The 27,935-nt window shown below is 36.5% G+C and overlaps 1 protein-coding gene across 2 annotated transcripts; it reads left to right on the top strand.

The window, feature by feature from the left end:
* On the top strand, window positions 1-27,935 carry LOC142549051 (putative bifunctional methylthioribulose-1-phosphate dehydratase/enolase-phosphatase E1). 2 transcript variants are annotated; one of them, XM_075657795.1, is made up of 12 exons: window positions 1-246; window positions 376-512; window positions 906-1,001; window positions 1,091-1,210; window positions 5,494-5,583; window positions 5,953-6,135; window positions 6,220-6,375; window positions 16,997-17,143; window positions 17,259-17,360; window positions 20,468-20,574; window positions 20,686-20,804; window positions 27,812-27,935. In XM_075657795.1, the coding sequence occupies exons 1-10, from the start codon at window positions 60-62 to the stop codon at window positions 20,546-20,548; spliced, it is 1,299 nt and encodes a 432-aa protein (XP_075513910.1). In that variant the 5' UTR covers window positions 1-59; the 3' UTR covers window positions 20,549-20,574; window positions 20,686-20,804; window positions 27,812-27,935. The 2 variants fall into 2 exon arrangements, with proteins under 2 accessions (XP_075513910.1, XP_075513911.1); XM_075657796.1 differs by having other exon boundaries at window positions 20,468-20,583.

Genomic DNA, 27,935 nt, shown 5'->3' with positions numbered 1-27,935 from the left:
TCTAACCAATATTTAATACATTTAATCCAACTCGATGGGCCATTAACGGAGCTGCGAAAATGGCTTCTACATCACTGGCATATTTGGAGAGCAGCAGGGTCAAAGGGACGAAGACCCTGATTTCTGAGCTGTGCCGCCAATTCTATCACCTGGGCTGGGTTTCCGGCACCGGCGGCAGCATCGCGGTTATAGTGCATGATGATTCCATTCCCAGGCAGCAGCAGCTTATTGTCATGTCTCCTTCAGGTACAGCTGTGTTTTGTGTACATACATATATTTTCTAGATTATTTTGCAGCTCGATTTGATGTAGTTCTTCTGCTCAATTTTTTTTATGTGGGAGTCTAATTGAGTGAAAATATTGGGTGTTTTTGTAGGTGTGCAGAAGGAAAGAATGGAAAACGATGATATGTATGTACTGTCTTCGAGTGGGTCAGTGCTGTCTGAACCATTAGCGAAGCCTTGGCCTTATAAGCCTCCCAAATGCTCTGACAGCAGTCCCGTGTTCTTGAAGGTATGCTGTTATGAAAGTTCGCGGACATGTAATCTAGCTGTTAAATTAGTAGGATAATGGCACTGATCGAACTGGATCAGTGGTAGTTTTAATTTGTTCGTTCCTGTTATGTGAATTGAAGTAATCTTTTGTGGTAGTCTTAATTTTTTGAGCGGACTGTGCCGCCTGTGCTCTGAATTTTGTTGGGAGAGAATCAGTGCGTCATTACTATGTGAATTTGCATATAATTAGGTGTGAGTTTCGATCTCCATATTGAGTTTCTATATCATGTCTAGGTATACCAAATGTAAATTAAGAGCTATGCTTTTCACTTTCTTTTCTCCGAAGGCTTCCGATTGTTCTGTATTTTTTTTTTTGGAACCACAATACCATGATACTTATATATTTTTATAGGCATTTGAATTGCGTGATGCTGGTGCTGTTATCCACAGTCATGGGATGAAGTCTTGCCTTGTAACAATGATCAATCCATTGTCAAAAGAATTTCGGGTACATGCATTGAATTCTGTCAATTTTTTAGATAAAGAAATTCCAGTGATGATTTTTATCAGCTTGTGGTGGCTTTTATCAATTTACAGATTACTCATATGGAAATGATAAAGGGAATTCAAGGTCATGGTTACTATGATGAACTTGTTGTTCCAATTATTGAGAATACTGCCCATGAAAGAGAACTTACAGATTCTATTTCTGAAGCAGTAAGGTTTCTTCCTGAATCTTTTCCATGCTACTGTACTTGATTGCTTGCATGATAGGGTACATGGTGTGTAAATCATCACATAAATTCATGACTATTTGAAGAACACTATGGTATCTTAATACAAAAGCTACTTCTTTACATATATTAAATAAGTATGCTAGCTAACATCGGGCTGACATTGATAGTCAAAGCTTGTGTGTCTAGATGGTTTTGATGGTTCTTGGATGACAATAGTCTTATGAGTGAACATTTTGAACCATATTATCATATCTCAGAGACGTGAATCATGAGGTGCCCAGTAATTACCGGAACCCAGAACGGAAGAAACGAATCACCTGCTGTGATTGTTTTTAATCAGTAGACTCTCATAGTTTGCAGAATAGAGCTCTCAGCCGGTTGAACAGCCAAGCTTGAACGCTAGGACAATGAGCGGAACAAATTTTTTACTTTACTTAGTTCCCGATCGAGGAGTCGGGTGAGACATAGTATCTGAATAGAAGATATAGTTCTGAAAAAAGAAACTGAAATCCTTTTACAACACGAGAACTATGATAAAACATAACCGTCTTAAATCTAAAAATGTCGAACATAAAGTTTTTCAAGTCTTGTTTATTTTGACCTTTTGAGTTCTCACTTCCTGAGCTTTTACTTAATTGTGACCTCCCTATACTTATTTCAATCAAACACACATTATGTGTTGGATTTGCCACCTTAGTAATCACAAGTATCAAACAATAATAATTAAATTTGAAAAATAAATATGCATTATATAGTTTTGCAGGAAACAATCTGAAACAGAACATAAAATATTTAACTAAGCTTTAAATGAAAACATATGTTAATCCAAATCGGAACAGAGCACTTACGATTCCAAAGACGACTCATGCGATGCCAAATCGAATACTTCACTTTTCTTAGTGATTGAATCGCGAGTACTCGTCTCAGTTTATGCTTATCGGGAGTATATAAAAACGAATAACGACTCTCTTGCCATGGATCATAGTGCTGCCAATGAGTCACACATAACAGAATCAACCATGCCGTCTTGGTCTTGGGATACCGTGTTCTCGCGTCCCACATGCAGCAACGGAAGTTTAAAAATTTTAATTTGTCATACAAATCAAAGGTTACTCGTATGGATCAAATTATATCAAAATGCAGAGGGTTTAAGGAAATTTCTCCGAGAGAATCACGCTTGGGTATGACTCTTAACTATTTTGTTGTTTAGGCGGAGATCTTTTCAAGTGTAGTCCACCAACGGACGGAACAACTTTTCTTTCCTAGCTTTCCTTGACGTGCCTCTACTAGGTCCAGGAAAGAAATCAAGTTCCTATATTTTGCATTGAGACAGAAAGTGGCTCGAAAAACCCTAGGTAGAACAATAAGGGTGGTGGCCGAAACTTGGGTGAGGGAGGGTGATTATTTTTCTTGTCTTGGAAGTTTGCAAAGTTGTGTAATGAAAGACTAGGTCTCACATAGCCTATTTATATTAAGTGTAGTTGGCTTTGTTATAAATCATCTAGGACTCTACTTATTAAGTAGAATGAGTTTGAAGAATCCAAGCCCATCAACTTTTCAATCCACACGCCTAGGCCATGGGCTTCGGATCCCAACGTTGGTCTATTATTGTGGTGTCATCATAATCTCGATCAACGATCCAATATCACTAAGTGATGACTATAAATAGCTGGTTATTATGATATGAAGTTTGATTTATCAATCCACTAATACTAAATATAGTAACTGTTAATTACCCTTGCACACTATTTTAGCAGTCATAATCTCAACACTGTTTTTAGTAGTCGTTCTCTCTCGAAATTTTCTAAAATGGAATATGCTCATAAATCTTTTATAAGCTTAAAATGTTTGATCCTATCTAACTCTCATCACCAAATTCAATTTCTTGAATTTGACTATCTCAATGGGAATAGGGAAAGTAGTATTGTGTGACCTTCAATGTTTCATGGATACAACTAGTTGTGAGTTCACAATTTTTTGTGAGACCCATTATATGCATTAACTCGTTGATCATAAAAAATGTCGAAACTACTTCTGAGTTCTGATTGGATCCAACAAATAATGGTAAGAACGCCTAAGTATCATCGTCCCATGATTCCCTGTGTATCACTGATAGTGCCAGCAAGAATCAATCGATTGTGGTTAACATACAAATAACATTTATCTTGATCGAATCTACAATTATTTGTACATCGAGGGTTGTATATGAATTCGTTAACCATGCGAAGTATCTTTGAACATTCAAAGTGGCATCACATGTGCAACCATAAATTTTTTTCCTAAATCATACATCTTACCCTAACCGAAGATTTTATGCAATATGATATCAATATATTACATGGGATATCCACGTCCATAGGGAATCGATGAATCTCTGACTATAGTGCACTGACTCCTATATGCGTCGTAACTACACTCAAGCTCGTCACTTGATGACCCTTATGGAGTCAGTAAACGAATCAAAACATAGCATTATCATATAGAGTATTAGTGTCGTATAAGGACCAATGGTTTAAACCGTAACCACAAACATCTCCACTCGATAAATGTTAACTACTTGGAAAGTCCAAGCAAGAGTTGTTCCATGAACTCATCATATGAGCGCTCATATGTATGTTTGAACATCTCTATGCTCTTACTAATGAAATGTGATATACGACATTACAGATATTAATCTCGAACTTGAGAGACCTTTATCCTCTTTTTAGGCGGCCCAATCAGCTAGGAACAGATTTAGGATATACATTAATTAAAATATGCATTTCATGCTATGTTGTCCGGATACCATGTATTGGTATCGTATCGAATACGATACCGATACATATGATGATACGACAAATTTTGAAATATAAGACACGATACGACTAAGATATGACAATTATTAAAAAGTATATATATATATATGTATATAAATTTAGTATTAAAAATTGTAGATATATATATATATATATATATATATATAAATTTATTGTAGAAATATATATACATATTTATGTAAATATACACAATCTACAACTTCAGAACTGTGATTTAAATAGAAAAAGCCAAAACAAATATTTGATATTTAATTTTTTTTACTGAAACGTATCTCCATCATGTCATGGCGTATTCTAGCTATGTCCAAGACTTATCCGACTGGTCAAACCTACAAAAAGACAACAACACAGATTTTACCATATCCGACACGTATCCGCGTGTCATATCCGTATACGTGTCGTATCCGTGTCAGATACTTCAGAATTTTTTTTAGAAGTATCCGTGTTGATTTCATGGTAGCCATCATATGTATGACTCCATCTTTCATGTACGTTAGTATATACATGATCTTTATGTATGTAGCTTGCGTGAGTAAACAAATAAAGTTTTTTGCCAAAAAATATAAATTATATTAAATTAAAGATTGACTTGACATAAAGTCAATAAAATACTCAGCCTACAGTTGGCTTGTAGGCATCTACTCCAACCCTTGGATCCAAAATAAGCCTTACCTGGCAATTGGGACAGAGAATCTCCTCAATCACATGCTTTATGATATGATTGCAATTATAATTAAAAAGTTTTCACACAACTTTCTTGGTTGTCTGTCATAAAAATATGCAATTTTCATTTTTTTCCTGCCATGACTTACTTATCTGCGTAGAAATATTTTTGGAAAGGGAGCCAAATTTATCACAAGTGCACACCTTTTAACTTATTGTTACTGAATTAAAAGCTTTTTCATTTCTCTGCTGGATACGAAAGTCTTAGCACACTGTTCATCCTAGCTAAGAACTTCTTCAAGTGAATCATATGATTAATAGGATTTTGGTTCAACTTAAGATCCTTATTTATAGACGGCAGACACATAGCCCAATATCAACTTGGAATAGCGATTAGAGTCTACTTTAATTTGGAATATAAGTAGACCTTAAAGGGCCATATATGGAGCGTAGTGAAATCTCCATTTGGAGTGTGTACTGGAGTAGCGTGGTAATTGTTTAAAATCATTGTGAAAGAATGGGTCAATGGCCATATCTGAATTATAGCAATATTTAAGCTTTTATTTGTTGATGTACTGTGTTATATCTAATTTGCAAAATATCAAGAACTCGAGTATTTAAAATTTAAATGTAGTGATATTGAAAGAAATGAAGATGAATGTGATTGAGCAAACATTTATCACAATGCATCTGTACCTGGTCTAAATATAGTCCTTACAAGTGTCAAGTTACGGTGAAGTAAACATTCTTTTTCAAACATTGAACTCATTTCCTCATTTTGCAGATCAAAGCATATCCAAAAACCACTGCTGTGCTTGTTCGGAACCATGGAATATACGTATGGGGTGATTCTTGGATCAGCGCTAAAACACAGGCGAGTGTTAAAATAGAATAAACATGGTGCATAGAATAATGAAAGCGACACCATGTGTTCTGTGGATAAGACACGACATATGGTTCTTGACCGGCAATTGGTCATTGAATGTTCTTACATCTCTCAAGAAGAGTAGGTTAAGTTCGTGTCTTTCTGTTTCTAGTTAGTTTTTCTTTTGTTTCACTATACTCTGAGATTAGCAATCACAATTATTTTCATGATTGAACTACTCATTGTTTGTCTTTTGTTTTACTATACTGAGATTAGCGATCATAATTGTTTTCATGATTTGACAATTAGGTTTTTTAAAGTAACATCATGGAAGTTATTTTGGCCGTCTTCTTCTTAATTGGCAACTTAATCTTCCAGGCTGAATGCTACCATTACCTCTTTGATGCTGCCATTAAACTCCATCAATTAGGATTGGACTGGTCAACTCCATCTCATGGCCCCATTCACCGTTTGAATGGAGCCGTGGGAAGCCATCAAAATGCAATCATATTTGCAAAGGCTGGCACCCTTTCTTTAAATAATGGCATTGAACCATCAAGAGTAAGTTTCGAGCCATTATTTACTGTGCAAAAGTATGTCTTTAGCTTTATATATGTTTCAATAGATTAATTCAATCTTTTGCAGCGTTACATTGTACTTGACATAGAAGGAACCACTACTCCCATATCATTCGTCACGGATGTTCTCTTTCCATATGCTCGTGATAATGTGGGGAGGCATTTGGAACTGACATATGACACTGCTGATACTCAAGATGATATTAAGCTACTACAAGCTCAAGTAAGTCAATCATTTTGGGAGTTTTTATTTTTAGCATATTAATTGGGTTGTGCTGTTGATGTCTTATGACATTTTTAATGGGTTTTCTTCTAATTTTACCATTCCACGAAAACAGTTTGCTTCGACTTCCTAGTCAATCAAGAAGACTAATTTAAAACATTTTGAAACACAACTCTTTGGGCTTAATGGTATTTTTGGTGCATTTCGTATGTGATTACTGGTACTTATAACTGGATTCACATGTTAGAAAAATGAAAGCACATTTGGTAGAGTCAAGATTATGATAAATTTACGACTAAAAAAGAAGAATTTTACATGATATGATTGAGATTGAACCATGCACCATATAGGTGATATGATTTTATCATGTTATCGTTGGAAAGGTCTCCCCCACCATGTTTGTTCAAGATATTTTTTATCTATGTAGTGAGTGTTAGAGTAGATGCCCTGCAAGCCAACGGTTGGCTAGGGAATTTATTGACTCAAGTGAAATAAACAATCTTTATTTTAATATAATTTAACTTTTTATGGTCTTGTTATACTTTATCTGTATACCTATGCAAACAGCATAGATAAAGTCCTTGATTATGCTTTAATACAAATGAATCGTAATTCGATGTTGAAACTCATTTGTAAACACTGCATATTCTAAATTCGTTCCTAGTCGATTCAGCCGCCTAAAACAGGGATAAAGGTCGCTTGAGCTCGATACTAGCATCTGTGATATTGTGTACTGCGTTTCTTGGTAAGGGCATGGAGATGTCCAAACATGCAGATGGGTAGTCATATGATGATTATGCCGAACAACCATCCCTCGGACTTTCCAAGTGGTTATCATTCATCGAGAGGATAAGTCCGTGGTTATGATTGTACACCATTAGTCCTTACGACCCGGGACAACACTGAGGCTCTAATGCTAGGGCTGTGCTTTGACTCGTTTACCGGCTCCAGGAGAATCATCAGGTGGCGAGGTTGGGTACAATTGCGACACATATAGGAGCCAGTGCATTGTAGTCGGGGATTCACCGCTCACCTACGGGTGTTGATATCCTATGTGATCTGATGTAATAATAGTGCATGGAATCTCTGGCCAGAGTATGAAATATACGTTGGAGAAGGAGTTCTCCAATAGTACACGCGATGCCACTATTATATGTGTCACATAGTTATTGAATTAATATGCAAGCCTCGATGAACCAATGGTTGCAGATTCGATCGAGATATATGAGATGAAGGGACCGTAATGTACGTTAATCATAATCGATTGGTTCTTGCATGCACTATCAGTGATACCTAGGGGATAATGGGGCGATGCTACTAGACGCTCTTACCATGATCCGATGGGTGCAATCAAAAATGAGTTCTGACATTCTTAATCAAGGTGTTGATGAAAAGAATGGGGCTAACTAGGGTAAGCCCGAATAAGAATAAATGTTATTCTGAATCACAAAGAGTTGTGAACCCACGGCTAGCTGTATCCCTGAACCATTGAGGGTCACACAAGTACTGGATTGTTTGTTCCCGTTGAGAGAATAAATTCAAGGAGTTGAATTTCTATTATGATATAGTAAATTCAAGGGGTTGAATTTATGATAATTAGATTTTGAGAAAATAAATTCAAGGAGTTGAATTTATGATATAGTAAATTCAAGAAGTTGAATTTATGAAATTTGGAGAGAATAAATTCAAGGAGTTGAATTTATAAAATTTGATAATTTAATTTATTAAACTCAAAAGTTGGGTTTATTAAATATTAAATTTTGGAGGTGATAAATTCAAGGAGTTGAATTAATAATTTAAATATTAAATTCAAATGTTGAATTTATAATGGATTTAATTTATTAAACTCAAAAGTTGAGTTTATTAAATATTTAATTAAATATAGTGATAAATATATTTGATGGGCTTGTAGGAGTACAAGTCCAACATACTAAATAATTAAAGTTCTTAATGGACTTTGATTAATTAATTAAACTGGTTGGACTAGTCCAATTAATTAATCAAGCCCATTAATGTTAATTATGTGTATTAGGTCATCACTTGATTAAAAGGATAGTAGATGAGCTAAACCCTAGCCTCCAAGAGACCACAAGTTTTCGAAAATGTTTCGATGATTTGGAAAAGAAAAGATTTGGTATGCAATAAAAATATTTCATTGACTTAATTAATTAAGAAAATGAATTATTAGTATTATAATAAGGATTTTCTTATCCTTAAGATATGGCATGAAATCGTGAGAATGGGATTCTCATTTTTTAACAAATCTTTTCGGCTCTTCCAAGAATAAGTGCTCTCGAAAATTCCTTCTAAAAGCAAGAGAAATTTGGCCACTCCTTGTTCGAGGTTGTGCCGGTTTTTAGTGTTCCATCTCAACGAAAAATATCTTCTATATTTCTAGTGCAATTTAGAAGAGGAATAAATTTTTCAGTCGTGGACCGGATTAGGAGATTTGAAGAACGTACGTGGGATTTACAACAAGAGCTATCTCCGCTAACCCCGGAATAGTTGGAGCCTAGTGATCTATTCACCAAAGGTATAACGATTTATCTCCTATGAATCTTTGATTATAAAATCATACGAGCGCCCAAAGCAAAACATATTTTGATTGTCAAAATAAATAAAAATTTTAAACTTCCGCTGCGTTTAGGCGTGTAGAAAACCGACATCCAACAGTTGTATCAGAGCCAGGCTTTCTAAATCGTATGGTTTTAAATCATATTGAATAATTAATTTCTAACCACACAAGAAAATTTTTCAGAAAATTATAGCACCATTAAAATTATTTTTTCCAGAAATTCAAAAAAAAAAATATTTTCGTTTCTGCCCGGAACTGTTCCAGGCAGCCCTTGCGCGCAGGGTCGCGCACGGGTGCGCGCACGGCCAGTGCGCAGCGTGCGCGCGGCCGGCGCGCAGACGCGCAGCGCGAGCGTGGAACCGGGCGGCGCAGCGTGCGGAGCGTCCGCACGCGGTGGCCGCCAGCGCGGCGCGCTGCGCAGCGCGGCGTGGCTTGAATTGTTTGGGCCTAGGGTGCAATTTTCTGATTTTTAAAATTTTTGGGTAAAATTGATATTTTTGAAAATTGGTTCAATTTTTATTTTGGAAAATTGATTTTTAGAAACTTAATAATTTTCTTGTAAAATAAATAATTAGAATGTGATTTTAATTATTTATGGTAAAATGAGTTTTACAAGAAATCAATTATTATTTATTTAATTGGAAATTAAATAAAGGAGTTTATTTAATTTATTAAATTCTTTAATAATTGTGGTGGTTAGTGATAAAATTATTAGATATATGATTTATCAATTAATTAAATTGTTTAATTAAATTGATGTTAATATTTGATATTAAATGCATGAAGGATGATCGAGAGCCTTGACCAATGTGTTAGGTGTATGTTAGGATATTTTACTATCTTTTATTCATTTTGTTAATATTTGATATTATTAAAGTGTGCCTGGTTTATGGCCCGTTCCCACCTCATGAGATGTATCCCTTATGTGCCATGGCTATTTAAATGTAATTATTAGAAATAGTGGGAGATCAAGACTGGAAGATGGTGGCCCGATGAACGAGATGAAGACATGTAAAATATTGGAAGCTCTTGTAATAGTTGCATTTGCATCCCTGCATTCACCTAGGTTTTGGACCTGGATCCATGTATGGTTCACATGGATCTAATAGTGTTGGCGATCGATCATCCTTATTTATTGTTGAATGTTATATTATGATATATGTGATATATAGTAGTATGCATGTATGTATATTATTAGATAATATAGTTGCATGGATCCGGCAAACATACAAACTCGTGGCACGCGATTTTTAAATTAAAATGATGAGACAATTTTAAAATTAAAATCCCTCATTTTGAATATGATTCAAAATTTATATCAAACCGAAAAAGTAAAAATTAAAAGAGTTTAATTTTTTATTGCCTTCCATCAACCGTGGTTGCATGTTGATTGCTACCCGCGGACAGTGTCTGGCTCATATTATTGGGGAGGCTTGTACGCCGGAAGCTGTGACTTCCACCGGACATATGATGTGAATTGAGTGGAACTCCCATGACTTCGGCTCATATTATTGGGGGAACTCATGGCGACCGTCTACTACAATTCAATATTGATGGGTCAGTTTGACACGCAAAAATAAACGACGTCATATTATTGGGTCCTTATTAAACGTGAGGCAAAACACGCGGAGGTTGCATAGGGATGCAACTTTTAGGAATTATAATTGGTTGATATTATTCGGGATTATAATTGGCTAATTGGACTCTACGTGCCCACTAAGGAAATACGATTTCCCTTTTTTCATCAGAGGGTGGTGAAAATGTCAAAATAGTGGGAGGGAGATTTATAAAATAAAATCCATATTTTATATCTTAAAATTATTTTAAAATAATCAGCAGCCATTATTCTGTTTCCATATCAGTATATTTTCGATTTCGTCACGTAATCCATTTTGTTATTAACAAGCTAACCGAATATAATTTTCAAGACTGGTTGGAAAAATTGTTCTAAATTCGGAGAAAATGACATACACACTAATGTCAGTCTTGTTGAACTGACAATGCATGCAAGATGGTGGGACCATAGTGTGCAAGCTAAAGTGTAATGTGCTCGCTTTTATGTCAAATGAACTGTAGGGACAGTTTGAGGAAATGTTGAATGTTGCTGACATTCGAATAAACATGTAAGAGTTGCATGGTACATGAAACTCGTGCAGTGATGCATACCATTTTAAAAGCTTTTGACTACATGCATGCAAGATGGGGCTCTGGCCCATGAGCGTGGTGTACATATGATTGGGTTATTGAAAATGTGGTGGGCCTGGAATATGTGATTCCTAACGAGTTAATTGATGACATCAATTTTTGTCTTTCTCTTCCTCATTTGACGGGGTTATGTTGAAATTCAATTTGAATAAGATAGATGATAGCTTTGAAGAGCTAGTCGATACGCTTATAACTTATGAGATCACCATAAAATAGGAAATTATTGTTTTTCTTATGGGCGTTTAGTCAGACGAAAATGGCCCACAAGGTAAGGGAAAGAAATGTTCTGCTCCTCACAAGAAAAACAAACCCAATAAGAGGCAAACTCTGAAGGACACTTAAAAGGCCTACAAAACCCGATAAGTTAGAACATATTTATTTCACTGCAAGAAATCCGGACATAAGAAATTATATGCGCCAGAAATGTTCTGGAAATGATAAGTGAATGTCCAAGTAAACATAATTTCAACAACAAACAAAATAAAGTTAGATGATCCAAATCCCACACAAATATGGCACGCTAGACTATGTCACATTTCCAAAGAAGGATGCACAAACTAGTGGGAGAAGGTATGTTTGACTTGTCAGACATAAATTCTCTACCTGCTTGTGAGTCCTGTCTAAAAGGAAAAACGACTAAGACTCCATTCGATGGAAACGTGGAACGTGCGCATGGTCTACTGGATTTGATCCACACAGACGTTTGTGGCCCGCTAAGTGTTAGCACAAAATATGGGCAATCCTACTTCATTATCCTTACTGATGACCATTCGAGGTATGAGTATGTTTATGAAACACAAATCTGAAACATTTGAAAGGTTCAAAGAATTCAGATCTGAAGTAGAAAAACAGCTAGAAAGGAGTATTAAGACACTTCGATCTGATCGAGGTTGAGAATACTTGAGTGCTGAATTTTTGGGTTATCTAAAAGAGAATGAGATTCTCTCACAGTGGACTTCACCAGCAACACCAAAATTGAATGGTGTTTCTGAACGTCGAAATCAAACCTTGATGGACATGGTTCGATTCATGATGGGATTCACTGAATTGCCTACATCGTTTTGGGGCTTTGCGCTTGAAACTGCGGCAATGTTGTTGAATAATGTCCATACTAAAGCAGTGGATAAAACGCCATATGAGATATGGATGGGAAAAACTCCTAGATATTCTTACATGAGAATATGGGGATGTCCAGCTTACGTGAAACAGACAGTGGGAGACAAATTGGATAGTAGATCCACTTTGTGCTACTTTATAGGATATCCAAAGAATTCTGTTGGATATTATTTCTATCATCCCAATGAAGCAAAAGTGTTTGTTTCAAGAAATGCCACTTTTTTGGAAAGAGAATTTCTATTAGATAGAAAAGGCAAGATGATAGAACTTGAAGAAGTTCAAGATACTCCCTCAACTATAGTAGTTGAACCTAATTTCCAACAACCAGTAGTTGAAGTACAAGCTCCTAGAAGGTCTGATAGGGTTATTAGACCACCTGCAAGATATACTCTTCTTCATGAACAAGGTCATGATGAGCCTTGTGTTGGATGTGATCCAATGAACTTTAAAGAAGTAATATCTGATACTGATTCAACCAAATGGCTTGAAGCCATGCAGTCAAAAATGGACTCTATGTATTCAAACCAAGTCTGGACATTAGTGGATCCACCTGAGGGAATCGTTCCCATAGGATGCAAATGGATCTACAAAAGAAAGCTTGGGGCGGATGGGAAGGTAGTGACCTTCAAAGTAAGACTGCTTGGAAAAGGTTATACTCAAAGGCAAGGAGTTGTCTATGAGAAAACTTTTTCACCAGTTGCTATGTTTACGTCCATTAGAATACTACTAGCCATACCAGCATAGTATGACTATGAGATATGACAAATGGATGTAAAGACTGCATTCCTCAATGGAGACATCAAAGAGGAAATTGATATGTCTCAACCTGAGGGATACACATCAGTGAGAAGTGAGCATAAGGTATGCAAACTTCAGAGATCAATATATGGTCTCAAGCAGACGTCAAGGAGTTGGAACCTCAGATTTGATAGCACTATCAAAGAGTTTGGTTTTGCTAAGAATCCTGAGGAACCATGCGTGTACAAGAAAGTTAGTGGGAGTGCAGTGACATTCCTGGTACTTTATGTTGATGATATCCTGCTCATTTAGGATTATTGCAATCAACTAAAGTATGGTTAGCAAATAAATTCTCCATGAAAGACATGGGTGAAGCATCCTATGTATTGGGAATACAAATCTATAGAGATAGATCAAAGAGGATGCTGGGACTCACCCAAGTCACTTATATCGATACCATTTTGAAACAATTCTCCATGGAAGAGTCCAAGAGAGGATACTTACTAATATGTCATGGTGTTACTCTATCTAAAGTTTTGTGTCCCAAAACTGATGAAGAGATAGAGATGATGACACGTATTCCATATGCGTCAGCTATTGGTAGTATCATGTATGGTATGATATCGATACGTCTTGATGTTGCTTACGCTCTAAATGTTACAAGCAGATATCAGGCGAACCCTGGTCCAATGGATTGGAAGGCCGTGAAAGATATTCTTAAGTACTTGAGAATGACTAAGAACTTGTTCATGGTCTATGGGAGTGGATAATTGAAATTGGAAGGCTACCTTGATTCTAGCTTCCAATGTGACGTAGTTGATTCGAAATTGACCTCTGGATTTGTATTCATGCTTAATGGTGCGGCTGTATCTTGGAAAAGTTCCAAGTAAGACACCGTTGTGGATTCCACCACTGAAGCTGAATACATTGCTGCATTTGATGCAGCCAAAGAGGTAGTTTGGATGAGGAATTTTGTCCAAGAGTTGGGCGTTATTCCTAATGGAGTTGATCCAATCCCGTTGTACTGGAACAACACTGGTGCCCTTGCGCAAGCAAAGGAACCAAGGTCTCATCAGCTATGCAAACATGTACTGAGGAAGTTCCACATCATACGGGAGATAGTGGGAAGAGGAGACATATCAGTTGAAAGAGTCCCCTCTGCAGATAATGTTGCTGATCCACTTACTAAACCCTTGCCAGGACCATTGTTTGAAAAGCATCGCGAAGCAATGGGATTAAGGGTAGTTGGCTCTAGGGCAAGTGGGAGATTGTTAGAGGAGATGCCTTGCAAGCCAACGGTTGGCTAGGGAATTTATTGACTCAAGTGAAATAAACAATCTTTATTTTAATATAATTTAACTTTTTATGGTCTTGTTATACTTTATCTGTATACCTATGCAAACAGCATAGATAAAGTCCTTGATTATGCTTTAATACAAATGAATCGTAATTCGATGTTGAAACTCATTTGTAAACACTGCATATTCTAAATTCGTTCCTAGTCGATTCAGCTGCCTAAAACAGGGATAAAGGTCGCTTGAGCTCGAGACTAGCATCTGTGATGTTGTGTACTGCGTTCCTTGGTAAGGGCATGGAGATGTCCAAACATGCAGATGGGTAGTCATATGATGATTATACCGAACAACCCTCCCTCGGACTTTCCAAGTGGTTATCATTCATCGAGAGGATAAGTCCGTGGTTATGATTGTACACCATTAGTCCTTACGACCCGGGACAACACTGAGACTCTATATGCTAGGGTTGTGCTTTGACTCGTTTACCGGCTCCAGGAGAGTCATCAGGTAGCGAGGTTGGGTACAGTTGCGACACATATAGGAGCCAGTGCATTGTAGTCGGGGATTCACCGCTCACCTACGGGTGTGGATATCCTATGTGATCTGATGTAATAATAGTGCATGGAATCTCTGGCCAGAGTATGAGATGTACGTTGGAGAAGGAGTTCTCCAATAGTACACACGATGCCACTATTATATGTGTCACATAGTTATCGAATTAATATGCAAGCCTCGATGAACCAATGGTTGCAGATTCGATCGGGATATATGAGATGAAGGGACCGTACTGTACGTTAATCATAATCGACTGGTTCTTGCAGGCACTATCAGTGATACCTAGGGGATCATGGGGTGATACTACTAGACGCTCTTACCATGATCCGATGAGTGCAATCAGAAATGAGTTCTGACATTCTTAATCAAAGTGTTGATGAAAAGAATGGGGCTAACTATGGTAAGCCCGAATAAGAATAAATGTTATTCTGAATCACAAAGAGTTGTGAACCCACGGCTACTGGATTGTTTGTTCCCGTTGAGAGAATAAATTCAAGGAGTTGAATTTATATTATGATACAGTAAATTCAAGGGGTTGAATTTATGATAATTAGATTTTGAGAAAATAAATTCAAGGAGTTGAATTTATGATATAGTAAATTCAAGAAGTTGAATTTATGAAATTTAGAGAGAATAAATTCAAGGAGGTGAATTTATAAAATTTGATAATTTAATTTATAAAACTCAAAAGTTGGGTTTATTAAATATTAAATTTTGGTGGTAATAAATTCAAGGAGTTGAATTAATAATTTAAATATTAAATTCAAATGTTGAATTTATAATGGATTTAATTTATTAAACTCAAAAGTTGAGTTTATTAAATATTTAATTAAATATAGTGATAAATATATTTGATGGGCTTGTAGGAGTACAAGTCCAACATACTAAATAATTAAAGTTCTTAATGGACTTTGATTAATTAATTAAACTGGTTGGACTAGTCCAATTAATTAATCAAGCCCATTAATGTTAATTATGTGTATTAGGTCATCACTTGATTAAAAGGATAGTAGATGAGCTAAACCCTAGCCTCCAAGAGACCACAAGTTTTCGAAAATGTTTCGATGATTTGGAAAAGAAAAGATTTCATTGACTTAATTAATTCAATTAATTAAGAAAATGAATTATTAGTATTATAATAAGGATTTTCTTATCCTTAAGATATGGCATGAAATCATGAGAATGGGATTCTCATTTTTTAACAAATCTTTTCGGCTCTTCCAAGAATAAGTGCTCTCGAAAATTCCTTATAAAAGCAAGAGAAATTTGGCCACTCCTTGTTTGAGGTTGTGCCGGTTTTTAGTGTTCCATCTCAACGAAAAATATCTTCTATATTTCTAGTGCAATTTAGAAGAGGAATAAATTTTTCAGTCGTGGACCAGATTAGGAGATTTGAAGAACGTACGTGGGATTTACAACAAGAGCTATCTCCGCTAACCCCGGAATAGTTGGAGCCTAGTGATCTATTCACCAAAGGTATAACGATTTACTTCCTATGAATGTTTGATTATAAAATCATACAAGCGCCCAAAGCAAAACATATTTTGATTGTCAAAATAAATAAAAATTTTAAACTTCCGCTGCGTTTGGGCGTGTAGAAAACCGAGATCCAACAGTGAGGTCATGATTGTATAAAAAATCAAGAGAAAATTCACAATAAGCATTTAGCACTCTTGTCATTTTCCCACGGACATGTGTTATATGATAGAACCACTCGATTATTGTTTTCTCTTCTCTATTCACTACATTATTGTTGCCATTTATTAAAAACAGAAGAAAGGGAAAAACACACAAAATAGAAAGATACAAGATAAGTGTGGTAAATATGCTTGAAGGAAAATATGAGTTTCATCCACACTAGTGGTGTCAAATGCCAACTCTGTCCGGAACACTTTTTAGGTTGAACAGCCATGGTAAGTAGAAGTCATTGCATGTGCATCTTAAAATCCCATTTGTCACGAATATCTGTTAGTGATCCCTGCCTGTACTTTCAGTTCACCTGTAATTTTTACCGCAGACTGAGCTCGTTATCAAATATTCATGAAATGCAAGTTAGAAGTTTTGCATGATAATATAATTCCTCAAGAAATTCTTCTTTGTTTGATATGTTGTTTTTTTACGGAATTTTTTCAATCAGGTATGTGAAGATCTAGAAAATGATGTTAATGGTGCAATTCCCATCCCATCTGATGGTGAGAAAGAGGACGTAATTGGGGCTTTGGTAGCTAATGTTGAGGCAATGATCAAAGCTGACAGAAAAATAACTTCCTTGAAACAATTACAAGTAAGATAAATATGATCACTTTCATATGATCTTTTTCATTGGCGTTTCTCTATATTTTTCGGAAAGAATGATGTTGAACCTTTTGACCTCAATGGTTTGATTTATCCTCGTTAAGGGTCATATATGGCAAACTGGATTTCAAAATAATGAGACAGAGGGAATCGTTTTTGATGATGTACCTGAGGCCCTAGAAAAATGGCATGCTCTTGGGATTAAGGTTATTCTCCTTTCCAACCTGCTTTTAATGCGTTGCATTTCTATTTTCAGTACAATAGCTGAATGTTGCCTCGTTTACTTAACAAATATATTGAACACATTTTTGTGCGGCACTATTTGTAATGATAAAAAGAATTATAGAATTTGTTTAGATAAATGAAAAAAAACCAGAAGATAATTTGGAGCCATAAATATATTCAATTAAATAGTTTTTATAATACGACTTATATTATGTGATGATTGAAATATTTTTTTAGTATGTTAAAATTATTGTAATATTGTTTCAAATTTTGCTTGCTTTATTAATCATTGATGCACATGATATGTTTTAATTGTTATGACATTCATCATGTGTCTCTATGTTAAATATAAAATGGTTCTATTATCTCGTATTATGCCCTAATGTTTTTAATGTTATTGAATCGCGTTCCTTGTCAAATTTATGTTCCAGTTTTTGTGTTTTTGCAACATAGGTCTTGTAATACTCCGACTTTACCAGAATCCTGGAATGCAATAGATGAGTCTTATCCCATTAGTATTGCTGAACATAAAACCTTATCTGAGTTGAAGGCAGAAATAATAGTTAAAATTGAGATTTCTTACTTCTAATTTTCCCAAAAATCGATCAAGTTTCTCCCTTAAGTAAATGGAATCGAATAAAATAAGTTTGGCGGACCAATTCCTAATGACTGAGAATAATCAGAATGAGCAGAGAAAATCTGCTAGTAAAATGAATCAACCGGAAAGAGAACATTAAACTCAACAATAATTCTCTTGGTTGTGAAGTTGGTAGAGATATTTTTTCTGATTATTAATAGAGTGTTTGCTAAGTTATTTTATTTAACAAAATAGCCTTATATTTGCTTAATCACTTTTGGAATAATTATCAAAATTTGTAAGTATATTCTCTTCCTCATTTCTTGAGATTTTGACTGGTCCTGTCTTTCCGACTGCTCATTTGAGATATTTAAACACATATTTTAAGGTAACTGTGAGTTTCAACTCAGCAGCACAAGTATAAGACTGTAATAAATTAAAGTCAGAAATAAAAATATAAAACATGTATAATATTTCTTGCATAAATAGAACTTAACTGAAGTGAAACATGATAGAGAACTAACACTAATGCACAAACGTTGTATGTGTATAATATAATATATGCAACAAAAAATAAATTTGGAAAAATTAACAAAATTTGTAACTATATTCTGATTTTTGACATCCGCATCCTCATTTCTTGAGATTTGACTGGTCGTGTCCTTTCGACTGCTTATATGAAATATCTAAACACATTTTTAGGTCAACGTGAACTGTCAACTCAACAAGCACAAGTATCAAACAATGATAATTAAAGTCAGAAATAAAAATGCGTATGATTTTACTTGCATAAATATGACTTAACTTAAGTGAAACATAATAGAGAACTGTATTAGGGGCGCATGTAACGTCATATAATATAATATGTTAATATTTTTTTTATGAATAAAGATATTTTGTTTTTTAAATAATTAGTATGACTATGCTTTTTCACATATATTGAATGATAGATAAACAAATTGAAATTTATTTATTCTTTTTACAAGAGTTAGTTGAGAAAAATGTGGAAAAAATTGGTGAAACATGCTAAAATTACTAATAAGTACATAAAATGAAATTTACATATCAAATATAATATTAGGTTAAATTTGGAAAAAAATTGGTGTCCCATGCCATATCGAAATTAGTTATTTTAATAAGCTCAACTATTATAATATATTATAAATATAATACTTGGTTACTTGGTTATGGCTTCCAAATACTTATCTCAGAATAAATGCATAACGACTTTCCGTCCTATTTTATACTTGCTAGGATGGTGTATTAACGAATTTGACTCATTCATTACGGATCATATGTGTTAATTTTATCTCAGCCCGGAACAAGTGATGGGGATGAAATCAAGTTTGTGCCATGGGTTTTACATAAAACGCCTTTGATCACAAACTTAATTTACATGATACTGGAAATCCATACGTTTGATATTTACATTTCATTGTCAAAATTCATTTTAGTTGCATCTGGACCGATGAATTTCAAATCCATATATTTCATATGTATTTTTGTTGTTTAGAGAGGTAATATTATAAACTTCAAATTCAATTCCTACATGCTTATTTGATATTTCATGTTAATTAAGATGAATTTCAAGTTCAACCAATAATGATTGTCATTTGAAATTTATTATATTTTGTAGTATGACTAATGTATAAATAAGGAACATATGAATTTAAGATTTAATATATTATTGTATTGTTAACAATAAAACTATAATCAAAATCCATAGATTTCAAATCCATCTCCCCAATGCAACCTCAAAGTATTTTAAAGTTATCTCTCTCCCGATGTAGAGTTTTTATGGATATTAGCAAAAATCACGCAATAATTGAAAGTGTTTGCATCCGATTCCAAGCTTTAAAATATTTCAGTAAAGACATTTTAAAATGTCGTTAGAACGATCACAAGTGCTTAATCCATTACTGACTCGACCGAACTTAATGTCTTCTTCCTCTGTGCTCGGACATAGTAACATAGCACTCTGTTTTCCTTGTTTACTGCTTATAAATTATTTGTAACTGAATTTAAAGCTTGATCGTGGTCTTAAGTTCATCCTAATGCCTCTACTTATGGATATAGAGACAATTTGGAATAAGAAACTTCTACGTTAGGGAATAGAATTTATTGTAACCAAGAATATCGTCTTCAATATAATTCTCATTAAATCTGAATTTGTTTCCTAATAACCCAAGGAATTTGATTTCTTTGTTTTGTGCATGTGTTTTTTCACGACAGTTGGTTTACATTTACTTATGTTGTTTTATACAGCTTTTGTCGATATCCTTCTCTGTACCAGCTGTCTTGATTCTCAATTCGGTCTAAGCTCCGTGACATTGTCTTCTCACATCTTATCAATTTGACTAGTCTTGAGAGCTCGGATCATATTTCAGATTATTCACTATGGTTTTTCGAGCTCATGATTGCTTGTGTTTATGTCTGCGCTTGCTTGCATTTCCGGCCTACAAATTTTCCTTGTTGAACGATTCTTATCTTTTTTCTTCTTTCGTCCATTAGGTATATATATATTCCAGTGGAAGCAGATTGGCACAAAGGCTCCTGTTTGGTAACACAACTTTTGGTGATCTCAGAAAGTAGTCTGGATTTTTTGATACTACGGTGGGGTGAGCTTCGTACTTGCACAAGAATGCTCTTTACTGGAAATGTTTGTGTTTCTCTCTTCGCTCTTGAAATATCTCGTAACAAAATGAAAATTTCCTCTTTCTTGTTTGCAGTAACAAGAAAGAAACAAAAAGCTATGTTGAAATCACTCAACCTTTGGGGGTTGATAATCCATCAGATATCTTATTCATTACTGATCTCTATCAAGAAGCTACAGCAGCAAAAGCAGCAGGTGTGCTTTCATTTTATTTTTGCATGTCCTTGCATCTTCCATGAAACTACAAACTCTAAAGTGTAATATCACGTACTACATGGGATCGTGTGTGAGTCATGAATGATTTTATAAGATTATCCAATGTAATTTTTGTTTGTTGGATATTACCCTGAATATGTTGGATGTCTTGATTCACGAACAAAAGCAGCAACTTGAATCTCGAACCAACCGCAGCAACAATAAGATCAAGTCGAGGCAAGGAGGATCCTTTCTCCGCAAGACGAAATTGCCCGTATCAAAGTGCTAAACGTTGCAGGCAATCGTCCCCAAGATACAACGACTTCAAGTCAAAACTTTGCAGCACTACAAAGTCCTGATAGCAGCGAACAATATATATGCAAGAGCTTTCAAATGCCAAACGAAAATATGCAGCAATATGTGAAGAGGAGATGAAGCAAAAAATTCAGCAGCCTTTGAATATGATTTGAGGGATTATTTATAGATGATCACCGGTTGCGTTGAGGAGACATGTTTCTCCAGACCAGATGCGTAGAAGAGACACATTTCTAGGCAAAGGACACATGGTTTGGTGGAAAAGCAGTTTGGAGCAGGTGCAAACATAGCCAAGAGATGCACACACTGATTGGTGCTTTCGGAAACAGCGCCTCGCGCGCGGCTGCGCGACATTATGCGCGGCCGCGCGCGACATTCTGTCCGCGCACAGCACATGCCCAGTAAGGGGCGCGCGCCTGCGCGAGAACCTGCGCATCCGTGCGCAACATTCTGCCATCCCGCACAGGAACTCGCGCGCACCCGCGCGAGATTCGGCGCAACCGCGCGCAACGTTCTGTTCGAATGACCAAAATCCAGAACCAAGCGCGCATACGCGCAAGATGCGGCGCACCCGCGCGCACATCTCTGTTCCGAAGGCCTTCCTCATCTCTCATCTTGGTGCAAAACCAAATTTTGTCCAAAAAGATTAATATTGGTCAAAGACCACACCACACCGCGCCGTGTCGGGCAGGCGGGCGCGCGCGTGTGTTTAATACACCGAGACATAGCTCACTAGCGTCTTCCCCCGTCTAAAAACTTCTGGTATCCCTTGGGGCCCAAACCCCTAACTCAAACTTAGAGTTAATAAGGAAGACTTCACTTGTCTACTTTTACAATGTGGGACAACTCCCACTTCCTTTACCCTTCAACACTCTTCTTATTCATTTATCCAACAATCCCCCACATAAATGAACTTAATGCATGTATGCAGATTTACTTGAAAGCTCTTGTGAATTATTATTGCATTGGGATAGGTAGTTTTTGACTTTGAACCTTCCTTAGTAACATACTATAGGATTTACTAGTTGAGTAGTGACATGATGTCTTGAACTAGTCAACCGTTTATGTAAACCAAGTCAATAGTATTTACACAATAATAATTCTAACATATTCTTGTTCTCATGTTGTGTCCGTTTCGGCCCTGGACCATATCTTAGATTCATAAGTGTTTTTCATTGAAGCGACCATTACTTCTCACTTATATAGGTGATCTCCTATCTAGAGTATCCTGCCATACTCTACCTCTTAGGTATAGGAATCATTAATAGAAAACTTAACCTCACCACATGTTGCAGGTCTTTTCTACTTGGATTTTTAGGAATGAGCCTTTATTTATTCCAAGTACTCAAACTAATATTTAAACTTAGTTGTCCCATTGAACCAAGGTCATGGGATCTCCACTTCACAAGGTTGGATTACCACTATAAATATTTTATTTTGTGGGTTTTAATCCCATTCCTCTCAACAGTTTGTACATTTGATCTATATTTATACCTTTAGTAAACGGATCCGCTAGATTTTCCTTTGATTTCCATATTCAACAGAAATAACCCCATTTGAGATCAATTGTCTTATGTTATTATGTCTCCGACGAATATGTCGAGACTTACCATTGTACATACTGCTCTGTGCTCTTCCTATTGCCGATTGACTATCACAATGAATGTTAATGGAAGGCACTGGCTTATTCCAACAAAGAATATCTTCTAGAAAGTTTCTTAGCCATTCGGCTTCTTCCCCAGCTTTGTCTAAGGCAATGAACTCAGATTCCATAATGGATCGAGCTATACATGTTTGCTTAGACGATTTCCATGACACCGCTCCTCCACCTATTGTGAATACATATCCACTAGTGGACTTGGAGTCTTTTGTGTCAGATATTCAATTAGCATCACATTATCCTTCTAAAACTGCATGATATTTTGTATATATCAAACCATAGTTCAATGTATATTTTAAATATCCAAGCACTCTTGTTAAGGCTTTCCAATGTTTCTTACTTGGATTACTTGTGAACCTACTTAACTTGTTCACTGAATATGCAAGATCTGGTCGAGTACAATTAGTCAAGAACATTAGACTACCAATTATCCTTGCATATTCAAGTTGTGAGATAGGATCTCCTCGATGCTTTGCTAAGTGAACACCTAACTCTATAGGTGTTCTAGCAGGACGACTGTTTAATGCACTAAATTTTTCAAGTACCTTTTCAATATAATGGGTTTGTGATAACATAATTCCATCAGGTATTTTTGAGATTTTAATCCCTAATATAATATCACACAACCCCAAGTCTTTCATATCAAAAGACCTTTTCAACATATTCTTCGTATTTATAATCAACTCATGATTACTTCACATAATTAACATGTCGTCTACATAAAGGCATACAATGACATAAGCATTTGCACTACCTTTAATATAAACGCATTTATCACATTCGTTGATTTTGAAACCATTTGACTTCATTGTAGTGTCAAATTTTTCATGCCATTGCTTAGGTGCTTGTTTGAGTCCGTATAGTGACTTGACAAGTTTACACACCTTCTTTTCTTGTCCGGGAACGACAAACCCCTCGGGTTGTTCCATATAAATTTCCTCTTCCAGTTCTCCATTCAAGAAGGCCGTCTTCACATCCATTTGGTGAATCTCAAGGTTATGCAACGCAGCAATAGCTATGAGAACACGAATGTATGTAATCCTAGTAACTGGAGAGTATGTGTCAAAAAAGTCATATCTCCTTTTGTTTGAACCCCTTAGCCACCAAACGGGCTTTATATTTATCTATAGATCCATCTTCTTTGTATTTTCTTTTAAGGATCCACTTGCATCCTAAAGGCTTACAACCCGGAGGGAGATCAGTCAACTCCCACGTATGATTATGCATGATGGATTCTATTTCATCATTTATAGCTTCTTTCCAAAAAGGAGCTTCGGGATTGGATAGAGCTTCTTGAATAGTTCTTGGTTCATCATCTAACATGTAAGTCATAAAGTCAGGACCTAAGGACTTTTCAATTCTTGCTCTCTTTCCACGTCTTGGTTCTTCATTGACTTCTTTAGAATCAATAGTAGATTCATAAGACCGTTTAATGGAACCTTCTTTTCTTTCCTTACAAGGAAAGTTGTTTTCAAAGAATATTGCATTCCTTGATTCCATAATCGTTCCTTCATTAATATCAGGAATCGTTGACTTATGCACCAAAAACCTATATGCACTACTATTATAGGCATATCCAATAAAAATGCAGTCAACAGTTTTGGGTCCAATTTTAACTTGTTTTGGCTTTGGTATCTCTACTTTAGCCAAACACCCCACACTTTTAGGTATTTATAAGATGGTTTGCGACCCTTCCATAACTCATATGGAGTTTCATCTTTCCCTTTGTGTGGTATTTTATTAAGAATGTGGTTTGCAGATAGTATTGCTTCCCCCCACAAGTTTTGAGGTAAGCCAGAATTTATCAACAATGCGTTCATCATCTTCTTGAGAGTACGATTTTTACGTTCTGCAACTCCATTTGATTGAGGTGAGTATGGTGTCGTAGTTTGATGAATAATGCCAGAGTTAGTGCAAAATTCTTCAAATGGAGCGACATACTCTCCACCTCTATCACTTCGAATCATTTTGATTTTTGTACTCAATTGATTCTCAACCTCATTCTTATAATTTTTGAAAGCTTGTATAGCTTCATCTTTACTTTTCAATAAGTAGACGTAACAAAACCTTGTGCAATTATCAATGAATGTTATGAAGTACTTATTCCCACCTCGAGTTTGCACAAACTTTAAATCACATACGTCAGTGTGAATTAAATCAAGTGGATTAGTACTTATTGTCACAGAATGGAATGGAGCTTTTGCCATCTTTGCTTCAACACAAATCTCACACTTTTCTAATGGATTTCTTTTAAATGCAGGTAGCACATTTAAGTTTACAAGTCTTTGTAACGTGTTGAAGTTAACATGTCCTAATCTTACATGCCATAAATTAGAACTTTCAAACAAGTAAACAGAATCATTCACTTTATTCTTCACCTCATGGCGGTGAACATTCATTACATTCATTTTAAAGAGACCATTATCTTGGTACCCTTTGCCTACAAATACACCAGCCTTAGTTAGGACAAACTTGTCCGATTCAAACACAAGTTTAAAGTCAGCCTTACTCAACAAGGATCCAGAAACTAAGTTCTTTCGAATGTCTGGCACATGCTGCACATTCAACAATGTCATCTCTTTTCCGGAAGTCATCTTCAATACCACTTTGCCAATTCCTACGACCTCAGACGTCGTAGAGTTTCCCATAAACAATTTTCTATCACTTACAGTAGTGTAGGATGAAAACATTTCTTTATCAGCACATATGTGGCTAGTGGACCCGGTGTCTACCCACCATTCCCTTGGATTATCCACCAAGTTGGTTTCAAAGACAACTGCGGATACATCAAGTCCCGATAGGTCTATGGGTACATGCCTTTCCTCGATGACGTTGGCTTGCTTGAGTTTCTGATTTCTGTTGTCTTTCCTTGGAAGACGACGGTCCTTGGCCATATGATTCGGTTTGCCACAGTTGTAACAAGTTCCTTTGAACTTCTTGGCTTGTCCTCGTTTCTCATTTTGAGGGCGCTTTCTCTTGTGACTGGTGCTAGATTCTGTCAGATTTGCCTTGGCCTCGGCCTCCATTGTTCTCTTGTGTGTTCTGGCTTCAGAAGATCGTCTATCTTCCTCAATACGAAGCCTCACAATCAGATCTTCAAGTTTTAACTCCTTGCACTTGTGCTTAAGGTAGTTCTTGAAGTCTTTCCAAATCGGTGGCAATTTCTCAATTATCGCCGCCACTTGGAATGGTTCATTGATATCCATCCCCTCTGCCAATAAGTCATGAATAATAATTTGAATTTCTTGTACCTGGCTTATTACAGATTTGGCGTCCACCATTTTGAAGTCAAGGAATTTGTCAACTACGAACTTCTTGACTCCTGCATCTTCTGTCTTATACTTTTTCTCCAATGAGTCCCACAATTCTTTGGCTGTCTTGACAGAGCAGTAGACACTGTAAAGCATGTCGTCACGTCCATTTAATATATAGTTGCGGCAGAGGAAGTCACTGTGGTTCCATGCATCAACAGCATTCCTTCGTTGCGAGTCGGTATCGCCTTCAGATATGACAGGAGGGGACTCGGTCAGGAACCGAGACAAGCTCAATGTGGTGAGATAGAAGAGCATCTTCTGTTGCCAACGTTTGAAGTCGGCACCATTGAACTTTGCAGGCTTTTCGCCGTGTGCGGGAGCAGCAGGGACGGTATGCACTGGCGCAGGAGCAGTAGGAGGAGTCGACATATCCAGAATATCGATGATAATAAAAATTTCGTCTTGCGATTGTTTGTTGGATATTACCCTGGATATGTTGGATGTCTTGATTCACGAACAAAAGCAGCAACTTGAATCTCGAACCAACCGCATCAACAATAAGATCAAGTCGAGGCAAGGAGAATCCTTTCTCCGCAAGACGAAATTGCCCAAGTGCTATACGTTGCAGGCAATCGTCTCCAAGATACGACTTCAAGTCAAAACTTTGCAGCACTACAAAGTCCTGATAGCAGCGAACAATATATATGCAAGAGCTTTCAAATGCCAAACGAAAATATGCAGCAATATGTGAAGAGGAGATGAAGCAAAAAATTCAGCAGCCTTTGAATATGGTTTGAGGGATTATTTATAGATGATCACCGGTTACGTTGAGGAGACACGTTTCTCCAGAACGGATGCGTAGAAGAGACACATTTCTAGGCAAAGGACACATGGTTTGGTGGAAAAGCAGCCTGGAGCAGGTGCAAACATAGCCAAGAGATGCACACAGTGATTGGTGCTTTCGGAAACAGCGCCTCGCGCGCGGCTGCGCGACATTACGCCCGACATTCTGTCCGCGCACAGCACATGCCCAGCAAGGGGCGCGCGCCTGCGCGCAACATTCTGCCATCCCGCACAGGAACTCGCGCGAGATTCGGCGCAACCGCGCGCAACGTTCGTTCGAATGACCAAAATCCAGAACCAAGCGCGTATACGCGCAAGATGTGGCGCACCCGCGCTCACATCTCTGTTCCGAAGGCCAAGGCCTTCCTCATCTTGGAGCAACAAAATTTAATTTCAACCAAATTTTGTCCAAAAAGATTAATATTAGTCAAAGATCACACCACACCGCGCCGGGTGGGCGGGCGCGCGCGCGTGTTTAATACACCGAGACATAGCTCACTAGCGTCTTCCCCCGTTTAAAAACTTCTGGTACCCCTTGGGGCCTAAACCCCTAACTCAAACTTAGAGTTAATAAGGAAGACTTCACTTGTCTACTTTTACAATGTGGGACAACTCCCACTTCGTTTACCCTTCAACACTCTTCTTATTCATTCATCCAACAATTTTCTAGTAATTTGGGTAGATCATTTTTATAACTTGAGGGTGGATACAAGATAATTGCTAGCAGAGTTCATTGTGGACCTGCGCTGTGACAGAAATCGGATAACTTTAAAGTTTCAAATATTGGATTCACCTTTTATCACCTTGTAATATGCAAAGTCTCAAAATCCCTGCAGTCTCTCTTTCGGCCCCCCTCTGTCGTATACTTCTGAATGGAAAATTGAAAATCATACAATATTTATCTGAGATCATCTTTTGATTTACTCGTTTTGCAGGTTTGGAAGTGATCATTTCTATTCGACCAGGAAACGGACCTTTACCAGAGAATCATGGCTTCAAGACCATCCAGTCATTGTCAGAAATATGAGAGAGTATAGTGTCACTTAGACTTGTAACATA

This window comes from Primulina tabacum, chromosome 6 (genome assembly GCF_025594145.1).
Source record: "Primulina tabacum isolate GXHZ01 chromosome 6, ASM2559414v2, whole genome shotgun sequence".
In the NCBI taxonomy this organism is placed as follows: domain Eukaryota; kingdom Viridiplantae; phylum Streptophyta; class Magnoliopsida; order Lamiales; family Gesneriaceae; genus Primulina; species Primulina tabacum.
Note: the sequence above shows the minus strand (reverse complement) of the source record. Positions and strands in the feature narration are given on the sequence as shown.

What these genes read in the sequence shown, in the direction of transcription:
- LOC142549051 (XM_075657795.1), top strand. Translation starts at nt 60, where the DNA reads ATGGCTTCTACATCACTGGCATATTTGGAGAGCAGCAGGGTCAAAGGG. An exon ending in CAGATTCTATTTCTGAAGCA is followed by an intron (nt 1,211 to 5,493) that starts GTAAGGTTTCTT and finishes CTCATTTTGCAG; the next exon opens with ATCAAAGCATATCCAAAAAC. An exon ending in GGATCAGCGCTAAAACACAG is followed by an intron (nt 5,584 to 5,952) that starts GCGAGTGTTAAA and finishes TTAATCTTCCAG; the next exon opens with GCTGAATGCTACCATTACCT.